Below are 14,773 nucleotides of genomic sequence, written 5' to 3'. Positions count from 1 at the left end.
TTACTTTAATGTATTCATCCTCTTATTGAATTAGCTCCCACATCTACTAAACGTCACAGCTCGAACCTCTGATACTGTTTCTGTTTTTGCCTCCTGTAGCACTGCCAGTAACTCAAACCGCAGCACGCCTGCTTGCTCCCCCATCCTCCGTAAGCGCTCCCGGTCTCCCACACCTCAGAATAACGAGGGGGACACCATGGTGGAGAAGAGCTCAGACCATTCGTCTGACAAATCCCCATCTACGCCAGAGCAAGGTGTGCAGCGCAGCTGTTCCTCGCAATCAGGCCGGAGTGGAGGCAAGAACTCCAAGGTAAGGGATGTTTTCTGTGAGTTGCTCAGCTGTGATTTTAGCTCTTTCATTAATTTCTTTTTTTATTATACTTCATGCTCTTTCAGAAAATGATTAGAAGGACTCTTATTGTTTATGGAGACACCTTAGCTGAAGCGTCTTTTCTCAGAGTACCAGTACACTGATTGTTATTGACTATACAGTCTCGACATTTTTTCTGTTGGTTATTGATTTTCTGAATGCTGCTTTACTAGTTCTCATTGGCTGTTCAGATTCAGAGTACCCATACACTAAATCTGATTTGCTGCGTGGTTTCTGAAAAGCCTGGACACTAATTCTTTTTCGTAATTTCTGAGTGCCACTATAAATCTTTCTGCTCACTGCGCATTCCACAGATAGGGTGAAGCACTGACTCACTACTGGATTTGATCTGTGATTCACTGTCGGCTCTAGCAGATGATACCAACCTTATGGACTAATGTGTCCTTTTAGCACTCCCAAATTACGGCAAATTACAATACTGAGCCAACCAATAGATGCCAGTGAAAACCTGGGGATTTCATGGTCAGGGCCATTGGGTGCTCTCTCAGTTTCAGTGTTGTTTGCCAGGCTAGTGGTAGCACTATCATTGATAATCTTTGCTGAAATAGTGTCAGGAGATGTCCAAGACAGTAAACTCCCTGTATTGTTAAAATAACGAGAAATGACTGCTTTGTTAATCTGAAATGATCAATAAAGTTTGGTATGGTTTGAAATGAGGTCAGAATTTTGACAGAACATATTACCTGTTCCTTTCTCATGTATTAAAATTCATGCTAAATTCTTTTTTAGCATACTCTTAAAAATTTTAATGCTTACACTAAGGGCCCTGTTTACTAAGCTGCTGTAAGGACGCTTTAGCATTTTTAGCATGTGCTAAACGTTAGACACCCATATGAGTGTCTCTAGTGTTTAGCACATGCTAATTTTAGCTCATGCTAAAAACGCTAGCACACCTTAGTAAATAGGGCCCTAAATGTTACTTAACTTGTGGTGCTCTACATTTTTTAGCAAAAACATTCAAAAATAGTCTCCTTATCGTGTGTGAGCTGTTAGCATGTACAGTAACCCAAAAAGGGCAGAGAGCAATACTCAAAGAAAATTGTGCAACTAAAACAACATTTTATTCATGGACAAGAGCAATGAAAATGATAAAGGGGATGGGACGATGACATCCCTAAAAGGAAAGGCTAAAGCGGCTAGGGCTCTTCAGCTTGGAGAAAAGAAGGCTGAGGGGAGATATGACAGAGGTCTATAAAATAATGAGTGGAGTGGAACAGGTAGACGTGAATCAGTTGTTTACTGTTTCCAAAAATGCTGGGACTAGGGGCTACGCAATGAAGCTATAAAGTAGTAAATTTAAAATGAATCGGAGAAAATATTTCTTCACTCAGGGTGTAATTAAACTCATAGTAACATAGTAAACGTGGAGGGGCATAATTGAACGGGGATGACCATCTATAAGGGTGCCTTTCTCTAAGGACATCCCGGCGAAGGGGCGGGGAAGCCTGTATTATCGAAACAAGATGGGTGTCCATCTTTCATTTCGATAATACGGTCAAGGATGCCCAAATCTCAACATTTAGGTCAACCTTAGAGATGGTCGTCCCCGGTTTTCGGCCATAATGGAAACCGAGGACACCCATCTCAAAAACGACCAAATCCAAGCCCTTTCGTTCTGGGAGGAGCCAGAATTCATAGTGCACTGGTCCCCCTGACATGCCAGGACACCAACCGGGCACTCTAGGGGGCACTGCAGTGGACTTCACAAATTGCTCCCAGGTGCCTAGCTCCCGTCCCTTGGGTGCTGAGCTCCCCACCCCCCCTCCCCACAACTGTACACCACTACCATAGCCCTAAGCGGTGAAGGGGACACCTACATGTGTGTACAGTGGGTTTCGGGTGAGTTTTGAAGGGCTCACATTTACCACCACAGGTGTAACTGGTAGCAGAGGTGGATGGGCCTGGGTCCGCCTGGCTGAAGTGCACTGCACCCACTAAAACTGCTCCAGGGACCTGCATACTGCTGTCATGGAGCTAGGTATGACATTTGAGGCTGGCAAAAAAAATTTTAAAGTTGTTTTTTTGGGTGGGAGGGGGTTGGTGACCACTGGGGGAGTAAGGGGAGGTCATCCCCGATTCCTTCCGGTGGTCATCTGGTCAGTTCGGGCACCTTTTCACGGCTTGGTTGCAAGAAAAAATGGACCAAATAAAGTCGGCCAAGTGCTCGTCAGGGACGCCCTTCTTTTTTCCATTATCGGCCGAGGATGCCCATCTCCTAATCACGCCCCAGTCCCGCCTTTGCTACGGTGCCGACACACACCCTTGAACTTTGGTCATCCCCGCGACGGGAAGCAGTTGAGGACACCCAAAATTAGCTTTCCATTATGCTTATTTGGAGACCCTGAGAGAAGGACGCCCATCTCTCGATTTGTGTCGGAAGATGGGCGCCCTTCTCTTTCGAAAATAAGCCTGATAGTAACATAGTAAATGACGGCAGATAAAGACCTGTACGGTCCATCCAGTCTGCCCAACAAGATAAACTCATTTTACATGGTATGTGATACTTTATATGTATACCCGCGTTTGATTTGTCCTTGCCTTTCTCAGGGCACAGACCATAGAAGTCTGCCCAGTACTGTTCTTGTACTAAGTTCTGAAGCTAACATCGAAACCCCTTAAAATTTACACTCCAGCCCATCCCTATCTATTCAGTCACGATCAGGGCGTAGACCGTAGTAGTCTGCCCAGTTCCCATTTTGTTTTCAATTACCGGCGTCGCCACCCAATCTCCGCTAAGATTCCACGGAACCATTCCTTCTAAACAGGATTCCTTTGTGTTTATCCCACGCATGTTTGAATTCCATTACTGTTTTCATCTCCTCACCTCCCGCGAGAGGGCATTCCACATATCCACCACCCTCTCCGTGAAAAAAATACTTCCTGACATTAGTCATGAGTCTGCCCCCCTTCAACCTCAATTCATGTCCTCTAGTTCTACCGCCTTCCCGTCTCCGGAAAAGGTTCGTTTTCATTGTCAGATAATGTAGTAAAAGCTGTTAGCTTATTGGTGTTTAAAAAAGGTTTGGATAGCTTCCTAAAAGAAAAGTCCATAAGCCATTATTAAAATAGACTTGGCGAAAATCCACTGCTTATTTCTAGGATAAGCAGCATAAAATGTACTGTTTGTGGATCTTGCCAGGTACTTGTAGCCTGGATTGGCCACTGTTGGAAACAGGATGCTAGGCTTGACGGACCTTCGGTCTGTCCCAGTATGGCAATATTTATGTACTTATGTTCAAAGATCAACACAGAGTCGTGTATCGGCATTGCCGCCTGCCTCAGGAGTCTGTAAAACTGAACACTGTGCTAAACAATTTAAAAGCACAAATAGCAATATATCCAACTGAGAACCCAGTGATCACTTTCACATCGTTTTCCACAAACATTTCTAAAGACTCCCGAGGCAAGCGGCAACGCTGCAACACGGTTCCGTGTCGAATCTTCTAGATGTATCTTTGATAATAAAGACTGTATGCGACAAGACGTTTAACTCCCTTGTTTGCGTTGGAAGAGCAACCCCCACACCCCTACCCTACTACCACTGGTTTTTCATGTTCGTAGTGGTTCCCGTTCCTCCCCTTCAATGGTCTTTTGCTAGTTTTCCAGGGACAGTAATGAAAATAACCTATTTATTTATTTAATTTATTTTATACCACCTGCAAGCCCAAAAACTATTGAAGCAGTGTACATTTTATTTATTTATGTATTTATTTGTTACATTTGTATCCCACATTTTCCCACCTTTTTGCAGACTCAATGTGGCTTACATTTTACCGTTAACGGCGTTAGCCAAATCCGGTCTGAACAAATACATGGTATGAATGAATACAAAGTGATATTGTGGTAGAATGAGGTACATGTATGGTAGGTAATTGGGGGGAACTTAGAGAGGGAGAGGAAGAGTCAGGTAATGTCCGTTACGGTCTTTGGTTATATTGTGTCACAAGTGTTCAGGTATTTTATGTTGGGTCATTGGGGTATGCTCTTCTGAACAGGTCTGTCTTTGGTGCTTTCCGGAAATTTTGATGGTCGAGCGTAGTTTTTACTGCTTTTGGCAGTGCGTTCCATAGTTGTGCACTTAAGTAGGAAAAGCTGGATGCATAGGTGGATTTGTATTTGAGTCCTTTGCTGCTTGGGTAGTGGAGGTTTAGGTATGATCATGTAGATTTTGTGGTGTTTCTGGTTGGTAGGTCGATGAGATCTGTCATGTATCCTGGTGCCTCACCGTAAATAATTTTATGAACAATCGTGCATTCAAGTGCAGTAGGTATTTTTCTGACCTTGGAGGACTAACAATCTGAGTTCATACCTGAGGCAGTTTTGTTTAGATTGTTGGCACAAATCGCTGTTAAAAAGCTACCTGTTGGGTTTGCAACAGTGAAGACAAGCCAAACATCCTATTTTATTAATGTTATGCCAGTTTTTGTAAATATGATCCTTTATCTTTTTCTGATTCAAGTTCAGCCAGTGACTTTTCCTGTTCTGCTCTTGCATACTATATAGATTTGCCCTTTTCAATTGTAGCTCAAGCTGAATTACATTCAGATGTAGTAGGTAGTTTCCTGTCCCCAGAGGGCTCACAATTTATTTGTACCTGAGGCAGTGGAAGGTTAAGTTACTTGCTCAAGGGCACAGGGAGGGCCAATGAGATTTAAACCCTGACTTCCCTGGTTCTCAGCCCACTGCTCTATCCACTAGGTTATTGGTGTCTCAGTTATCATTTTGTTTGAAGATATTCCCCATTTCTGTTGAGTTGTCATTTTCATTGAGCATTGAGGCTACACTGACCATTTTATCACAGTTCCTGCTGTCACCATGTCACCATATCAAGTAGTTTAGGCTGAGCCAAACCTTGGCTTTTATTATTGCATGCATGAAGAGGTCCTATGCAGTTTGAGAACATAAGAACATAACTCCTGCCATACTGGGACAGACCAAAGGTCCATCAAGCCTAGTATTCTGTTTCCAACAGTGACCAATCCAGGTCTCAAGAACTTGGCAATGTATCAAAAGAGTAAAACAGATTTTATGGGGAAAATCCACTACTTTTTTTTCTAGGTTAAGCGGCATAAAATGTACTGTTTTGGGATCTTGCCAGGTACTTGTGACCTAGATTGGCCACTGTTGGAAACAGGATGCTGGGCTTGGTGGACCTTCAGTCTGACCCAGTATGGCAATACTTATGCTGAGAACAAGCCAGCACACATAGACGCCTGGGGCAGTAATCGGAATTGGTGGCACTCCCCCTTGATAAAGTCAATACGAAACGGGGACCTGTCGGGGTTTTAAGAGCGCGCCAACCTGCCTAAGATAAGTGCAGTGTGCATTATTGAGAAGTACATTTAAAAAGTTGTGCAAGTCATTTTTTTGTCAGTATAATTAGGATGATGGAGGCTGAGTCAATGATCAAGACACAAACACGTGCAATTGTTTCACCTATTGAGTGAAAGAAATATTATCGTGTATTATATATGAGACTCTTCCTCACTTTAGTCTAACAGCCCTTAAGACTATTATATTTGCATTCATACATTATGTGTATATTTTTTGATATCCTAGAAATAAGCAGTGGATTTTCCCTTCTTAACAATGGCTTGTGGACTTTTCTTTTAGGAAATTATCTAAACTGTTTATAAACCCTGCTAAGATAACTGCTTTTATGGCATTCTCTGGCAACAAATTCCAGAGTTCAGTGGCCTCATCGACAGATGCGTTTCTATCCTCTTTATTTTGTATTCGCTTTCTTGGATTCTGGGGCCATTGCAGAGGCCCATGACGTTTTCCAAAGGCAGACAGAAAATCTCCTGGCTCCAATACCAAAATGAAATTCACCTCTATTGTTTTCATTGTTTCCTAACCAAACTCTTCCTGCCTACCCAGGCTCCTGACTGCAGTGCAGACCTGGAATCAGGTCACACTCAGATTCTGCTTTCATTGATTGTTGATAGTGTGTTTTTAACTGATGTCATTCAATCCAGAGGTGCCAAAGTGCCATTCATTCTCAGAACGTTAATACTGATAGCAGCAGGAAATCCAGCACAACCATGTGCAATGAGAGAATGGGCAGTCCACTCAGGAGATGTTGCTTCACACCCAGAGATGTTCATCTGTGTAGACAATTTTCTGTATCCCAATATATAGCCCCATTAGATACTTTGCTAGTGTACACATCCTTCCTAGGCGCACTTGATCAGGATCTGTCCTCCGACACTGAGTAATATAGCAGAGAAATTGGACAAAACTTTATGTAAGTACTAGTAAAAAAGCCCCGTTTCTGATGCAAATGAAACGGGGGCTAGCAAGGTTTTCTTCAGAGTGTGCATGTGGGAGTGTCCCTGCCCTCTGCCCTCTCTCCCTCCCCCTCCCCCCTCCGAGTCCAGTCCTTCAGTGTTAAGTTTCCTGCTGTGCTGTGTTTGTGTTACAGAGAGAGTGAGGGCATCTCTCTCCTCCCCCCTCTGAGCCTTCACTGTTACAGAGAGAGGGATTTCGTGCTGTGCTGTTTTCCTTCACTCTTGGGGAAACCGGATATCTCTGGCGCTTCACACTTCCGGCTGGAGGCTTCATAGAACGTTGGGGTTGCCTTTTATATATATAGATATAGAAGATTTTTACTGGACACAGCCTGGGCCTTGTTCTGTTGTATTCCTCTGGTAGTAAATGCTGTGGATCTGACATAGCAAGTAATTTAGGGTCCCTTTTACTAAACAGTTCTAGCAGTTCCCGGTGTGGCAATGCTGACAAAGCCCATTCACATTAAATGGGCTTTGGCAGCATTGCCGCGTGGGAATTGCTAGTGTGATTTGGTAAAAGAGGCCCTTACGTAGGCGCGTTGGCGTTTTTAGCTGGTTACCGGTACAAGCCCCATGTTGCACATTATGCTATATAATTTATGTGAATGTTAATGCTTGTAATACATGTATGGTAGGTGGCAGTATGAGAGTGGTGAATGTTAGTTTGTATGTAAGAGTGTGAGTGGAATGGGCACTTACATTAGTAGTTTAATAGAATTCTAATCTATTTCGTTATTGCAACATTAATAAAGGAATTTTGATGTATGCATAGTTGTTAATAGTATTGTGTGCGTTAGAAATAGGTGCACGCTAAATGCTAAAGATGCCCATAGGAATACATCGGCGTCTTTAGCATTTAGCGCACACCTATTTTAGCGTGCGCTAAACGCCTGCGCGCCTATGTAAAAGATCCCCGTAGTGACTTAGGTCTACCAATTTGAGGCACGTCCATAGCAGTGGAATGGAGCTGAAACATTTTTGCCTTCTAAGCCTCATGTTGAGATCAAGTATTATAATATTGTAACAGAAAGGGAAAAACCAGACTAGGTGAGCCTTCTGGTCTTTTATATACCATCATATCAATCAATCAGTCAGTCAATCAATCATTTTTATTTTTCACCCATCTTTTCTACAGGAGTTCAAGGTGAGGCATAGCAAGAGTAAAAACAGCCTAGGCCGATATTCATGAATGGCAGTCAGCATTTGTTTTAAATGTCAGCAGCTGTGGTTTAATTTAATTTTTTATAGTCCGCGCTTTCAACCCAACAGGGTGTAGAGTGCGGGTTACAATAGTTAAAGATCAAATAAAAGCACAAAATGCGAATGACGATTCCCATTATATCTTGCTGGTAATCAGAACTTTCAGGACTTTAGAAGCAGAACATTTGAATCTGGCCTGTAATTATACAGATGGGTACTATCAAGTATAGTTTTCTTTAGAAGAATCCGAACCACAGTCAGGCCGGAGGATTTATGTTACTGTTGTAGATGATCAAAGAGGCCTCCTCTGGTATTTTCATTAACTAGGAAGGACATGGATCAAAAGGGCAAGTAGCAGGTGCATATCTTTAAATAGCTCATCTAATTCATGATGTTCTACTGAAAATATTTCAGATTAACAGCAGTATCAGCAGCAACTCAAACTGTCAGAATGTGAGTCCATATTATCAAATATCCTGTCTCACAAGCATTGTGTGAATTGATTATATCAAGTAACCATGGGCTGAACTGGGTCTACCTAACATGACGTAGCGAGAAGGTGATTGGCAATATGAAGCAATTGTAGATCCCTTTAGCTTCTATTATACAGTAGGGTTATGGCTGCGGTTATAATGGGATTCTAGATTAAGGAGGTTCCTCAAGAGTGATGTAATTTTTGGGTGATGCATCATCATATCACCAAGGTGGGTCCCAGTCAACAGAGGTCATAAAGGTGACTCCTTAAGTCACTAGGGGCAGATTTCAACCAGAGAGCAAGAGAAGCAATAAGATACTACAGCTCTCCACATAGGAGCCAACTTTTCAAAATTATTGGAGGTGTTGAACCCAATGGAAATTACAATTCCCTGAACATGGTCAAGGAGTTTGTTCAGTATTGGGGATGCTCAAACAACCACAACACCCACAGAGTTGGCTCCTATGGCACTTCACAATTTCAAGGAGCTGAGGGGCAGCTATGGGTTGTGCTCTCAGACTCCAGGAAAGGAGAAGGCAGCTACCTCTCTTTTCCCTGTCAGAGAGTGAGATGCTCACGCTTTCAGTCTGCAAGATTAGAGGCATCCTAAGGAGGGACAGCAGTTTGAAGTGGTTTAGAAAACATTTGTCCCAAGTCCCTCAGATACAGGATTTGTCTGGAGGTAAAGGACACCAACCAGGTGCTTTCTGAATTTTGTTAGAGGGAGAGGAGAAAACCAGTGGTTGAAAAGAGGGCTCTGATAAAGACAGAAGCCCCAAAAGAAGCCAAGGGAAGTGCTTGCTTTTTATTTGCTGGTAGTTTGCTGGGTGTGTAGGAAAAGCTCTTTATTTGGATTTTTCTCTTTTGAACACAAACTGTATTTTTGGTGAAGATTACACTGTGCCATTCTGTAGACTGTTTCATCTATATTGTGGACTTCTTATACCGCCTTCTCTTATTTTTAGACTTCTATAAAGTTTATTTTTGGTTTTGAGCAACATTTATGCATACAAAACCTTTCTTTGAAAGACTGTGTGAGTGATCCCCCTGGGACTTCCAGCTATAGCCACTGCCCATCTCAGAATTCATGCTCCAGACCCTGCAATCAGTTTTCTTTGATCTGCAGTCTCTGAAGGTGTCCCCTAGGGTTTTCTGAGGAGTGCCCTGTAAACAGGATTATATAGTTCTTTTGAGGCAAGAAAAGGAAAGGAAAGTGGTATGTCTTTAAAATTCTCAGTAACATTTTTACAAGTAATATGGTGGGCATTACATAGAGCTAAAACAGATCTGCACCAACAGCTTTCATGATGGCAGCCTTTCTGTTTCTAAGCAGTTTATCAATAGAAATCAAACAAAATAAAACATGGAAAAGAAAATAAGATGATACCTTTTTTATTGGACATAACTTAATACATTTCTTGATTAGCTTTCGAAGGTTGCCCTTCGTCAGATCGGAAATAAGCAAATGTGGTAGCAGATAGTATATATAAGAGAAACATCAAAGCATTACTTTGACAGTCTGACAGAGTGGGAGGGTGGGGGTATGCATGGGGACATCAAAGCATTTCATTGATATTCTAAAAGGATGGTGTGGGAAGGTGAGAGGAGGGTGATGTTTCTAAGCATGTACCTCTTTTGTGAACCATGGGGATGACTTCGTTTTAACAAGAGATGTCCTTATAGAGTGGGCAGTAGAATTAACCACTTGCCTTAAGAGAGCTGCCAATCTCTTCATAAAAGCGGTTAATAAATCTCAATAAATAAATTTCCCAGTTCCAGGAGGGACATTCTTAGGCCAGTCCTGGTTGTGAACTTACATTCTAAAGCAGCGTGGTAGTTGGCGTCCCTGATTCTATCCATTGAAGTCGGCACTACAGGACCCATAGTGCATTGGGATAGGGCGTACTTTATAGAATACACCTAGGCGTATTTTGTTTCAGCACCAATTTTTAGGCATAATGTATAGAATCTAGTCCAATATCCAATAGCACAGAAAAGGAATCATCAGCATCGTAAGTTTGCTTTGTACACCAGGAAGATACCCAGATAATTGCAACAGGTCAAGCTAGGAAATAAGCATTTTGAGCATGCAAGTTGGTAATAAGGAAGGTTACACAGTGGGATCAAATCTCAATATACAATTTCTTTGGATTTAGCTATACCACCACTTCTTTTGCCAAATCTTGTGAAAAAAAGAAGGATCCATGGGAACAAAGTTATGAAAGTTGTAAACTATCAAAATCCTGAATCTAGGTTTCAGTGATACATAACAAACCAACTGAGTCATCAATAATTAAATCTCAAATATGTTTGCAAGATGTTTGGCACTTGCATGTTTAATTAGGGCAAGGTGACCAACATGTGGCTTTTTCTTGCAGAGAATTTAGCTCTTGCTGTCCTGTGACTATAGCAACCAGGTGGTGCCGCAGAGTAGAAGTGAGAGGGGCTAGATCAGGGAACCCACCTAGCAATAGAGAGGAACAGACAGAAACCTCTGCTCCCTCCTCTGACCTCTCCTTTCCCTTTTTGCAGTGCATCTTGATCAACACAGGTGCAGGAGGGAGGGAATGGAGCAGGGAGCAGAGGTAAGATAGAGAGACAGCACTGGAGGGCAGGGGGGAAAGGGCTAAGCCAAAGCTGATAGGACAGTAAAAAAGAGCCACGCGTCTCCTTGCTCCAGCCCTCCTCATGCTGTCCACTCCCCACCTCACCTGCTGCCTTGTGTAGAATGTTCTTTTCTGGAGTAGAAGGTTGGAACCAACACTTTCCCCAAGCCCATCAATCACTGTGTGCTGTTAGGATTTGACAACACAGGGGAGCAGGGCATCAGGCCACTGTGATTTGTGGGAAAGAGAAGTGAGTGGATATTGCAAGGGGGAGAGAGGATATGGGGATAATTTCCTTGGAAGTGTACTATGAGAAGTGGTAAATGTTGGGAAAACAGCAGTGCAAGAGGGGATAAATGCTTGGATGGGGAGGGGGCGGTTCAGACAACTAATAAAAATAAACACGTCAAACCCTCCCTTGGAACCATATCGCTCAATTCATCTAGGATACATCAATGCAAGATCAGCAGTAAGGAACTCAGTAGACATACTAGACTGGATCATCGCAGATAAACTAGACCTCCTATTTATCACAGAAACCTGGCTCCATAGTCCTACAGATCCAGCCATCTTAGAAATATGCCCACCAGAATACAAAATCACCCACTGGACAAGGAATGGAATAAAAAGAGGAGGTGGAATAGCTATAATTTACAAACCCGAATTCACCATCACAATCACGGGTGAATCTACCTCCCCACAACTCGAAATTGCATCGACAAGAATAAACCATCCAAATCTAACAGGCCACCTCAACACAATCCTATTCTACAGACCCCCAGGGAAATGGCAAGACTCCCAAACACAACTCATGGATTTCATCTCAAATTCCTGCGTATCTTCCTCAAACATCCTCATACTAGGAGACATCAACTTACACCTAGAAGATGACACCTCATTAAGCACACGAGAGTTCAAAGAATTCCTAAAACTTTGGGATCTACAAGCACCTTACATGCAACCGACTCACAAAAAAGGACACACACTAGATATCATAACGAACAAATTCGAATCGGATTCAACCATCATGATCACGGACACAAGTTGGACACCTACACTATGGTCAGACCACCATAAAGCAAATGTCACTCTCTGCTGGCGAAAAACACACTTAAACACGACCAATAAACCCGAGCGAACAACATACACAACGAGAGGAAAAATAGACTCCGCGACATTCTGGCAACAGATCTATCAGTACGAGTGGACAACAAACGCTGACACCATCCAATTCCTCCAAGAATGGGATGAGCTATGTACAACAACATTAGACAAAATCGCCCCAACCCAAACTAGAACATCACACAGGAAAAAAACAAACCCATGGTTCACCGAAGAGCTGAAAAAACTTAAAACACAAGTCAGGAAACTAGAACGAGCTTGGAACAAAAAGAAAGACGAACAAACACTAAACGACTGGAAACTACTTCGGAGAAAATACAAATACGCCATAAAACAAACAAAAAGACAACACTACAAAACAATAATAGGACCAAATTACAAAGACACACATAAACTCTTCAGCCTTGTGAACAAACTGCTAGATACCACACCAGTTACAAATAACGGTGAAAATATACCAGACGTCGACAACCTTGCGAAGTACTTCAAGGAGAAAATCATACTATTACGACACAAAATACCCGCCAGTCCCATAGAATACGCCACTCTTCTAGACTGTCTGGACCCAGAAGAAGGAGCACACCCAGCAGACAGAACCTGGACCGAGTTCGAACCACTACCAGAAGACCTCATCTCTAAAGCTCTCAAAAAATATGCCAAATCCAACTGCAAACTAGACGCATGCCCAAACAGCCTCATGAAATCAGCCCCTCAACAATTCACAATTGACCTAACGAATCATGTAAATTACATGCTACAAAATGGACTCTTCCCAAAAGAAAAAGGAAAAATCTTACTCACCCCAATTCCAAAAGATACAAAGAAAAACCTGAGCGAAATTACCAACTACAGACCAGTAGCATCCATACCACTAATAACCAAGTTAACCGAAGGGATGGTAACCAAACAACTCACAAACTATCTAAACAAACACTCAATACTACATGATGCCCAATCCGGATTCCGGTCGAACCATAGCACAGAAACAGTACTAGTCACCCTTATGAACAAATTTAAGCAAATAATAGCAACCGGGAACAATATACTCCTCCTACAATTTGACATGTCAAGCGCCTTTGACATGGTCGACCATGAAATCCTACTACACATACTTGAATACTTCGGCATTGGAGGAAATGTCCTAAGCTGGTTCAAGGGGTTCCTAACCCTGCGCTCGTATCAAGTTACATCACACTCAACTACGTCCAAGGCATGGATACCGGAATGTGGAGTTCCACAAGGATCACCCCTCTCACCAACTATTTTCAACCTAATGATGATCCCCCTAGCAAAACTCCTATCAAACCATAACCTCAATCCACATATATACGCTGATGATGTGACAATATATATCCCCTTCAAACATGACATCAAAGAAATCTCCAACGAAATCAATCAAAGCCTACACATCATGAACACATGGGCAGACACATTCCGTCTGAAATTAAATGCAGAAAAAACTCAATGCCTGGTACTCACCTCCCAACACAACACCAACGAATTCAACGCGATAAACACACCAAACCTAAACCTTCCAATCTCAGAAACGCTAAAAATCCTTGGAGTCACTATCGACCGCCACATAACACTGGAAACCCACGCAAACAACACAACTAAGAAGATGTTCTACTGCATGTGGAAACTGAAAAGGATAAGACCACTCTTCCCAAGATTCGTCTTTCGTAACCTAGTGCAATCCCTCGTCCTCAGCCATCTGGATTACTGCAACTCATTATACGCAGGCGGCAAAGAGCAAACACTGAGGAAACTTCAAACAGCCCAGAACACAGCAGCCAGACTCATCTTCGGAAAACCAAAATATGAAAGGGCAACACCACTACGAGAGAAACTACACTGGCTTCCACTGAAGGAACGCATCACCTTCAAGGTATGCACACTAGTCCACAAGATCATCTACGGCGAAGCCCCAGCCTACATGTCCGAGTTGATTGACCTACCACCCAGAAATGCTAGGAGATCTTCCCGAACATACCTCAACCTCCATTTCCCTACTTTCAAGGGCGTGAAATACAAGATGCTACACGCGTCAACCTTTTCTCACACGAGCACGCAGCTTTGGAACTCACTGCCATGCAACTTAAGAGCGATCTACGAACAAGCATCCTTCCGCAGATTACTGAAGACCCACTTGTTTGAGTCAATCTACGGAAAAAACCAAAACACATAGAGTCTACACTCACTTACATCAATGCATCACACATCCACTCAAGATCTCTCATTCCCCCCAATTCCACATTACTCATACATATACTTACAGGAATAGGTAAACCATGTGCCTAAATGTCTTAACACTACCCTTAAACTTCCTATTATCTCCTCCCAAAGTCTCCCTGTTGATGTCCCATTGTGATATTCCTAATGATAATTTGATTATCATAACTTGTACAATGTAACCCATAACCAATTTGTATCAACTGTATTCTCTGTATTCATATCTTATTGTAAGCCACACTGAGCCCGCAAAGAGGTGGGAAAATGTGGGATACAAATGCAAACAATAAATAAATAAATAAATATGAAGCACATTCATTTGGGAGGAGTATGGTATAAAAAGGCAATAAATGTGAGGAGAGGGGAGACAATCAGGGACAGGGGTATACAAGAGCCAGAGATGGTGGTTGAAAGAGGAAAAGGGGTTATAAGTGTGAAACACAGAGGGATAATAAGG

At 42.5% G+C, this 14,773-nt stretch overlaps 1 protein-coding gene across 3 annotated transcripts in view; it reads left to right on the top strand.

Moving 5' to 3' along the window:
- The window catches only part of GRAMD1B (GRAM domain containing 1B), a 348,426-nt gene that overhangs the window by 254,322 nt on the left and 79,331 nt on the right, over positions 1 to 14,773 (top strand). For all 3 annotated transcript variants that reach the window (XM_030221469.1, XM_030221470.1, XM_030221471.1), the window contains one exon: positions 100 to 310. In XM_030221469.1, the coding sequence (XP_030077329.1) occupies positions 100 to 310 (211 nt within the window). The remainder of the gene's footprint in view (positions 1 to 99; positions 311 to 14,773) is intronic.

The sequence above is a fragment of the Microcaecilia unicolor genome, chromosome 12, assembly GCF_901765095.1.
Source record: "Microcaecilia unicolor chromosome 12, aMicUni1.1, whole genome shotgun sequence".
In the NCBI taxonomy this organism is placed as follows: domain Eukaryota; kingdom Metazoa; phylum Chordata; class Amphibia; order Gymnophiona; family Siphonopidae; genus Microcaecilia; species Microcaecilia unicolor.
This window is presented reverse-complemented; position numbering and strand designations above follow the sequence as displayed.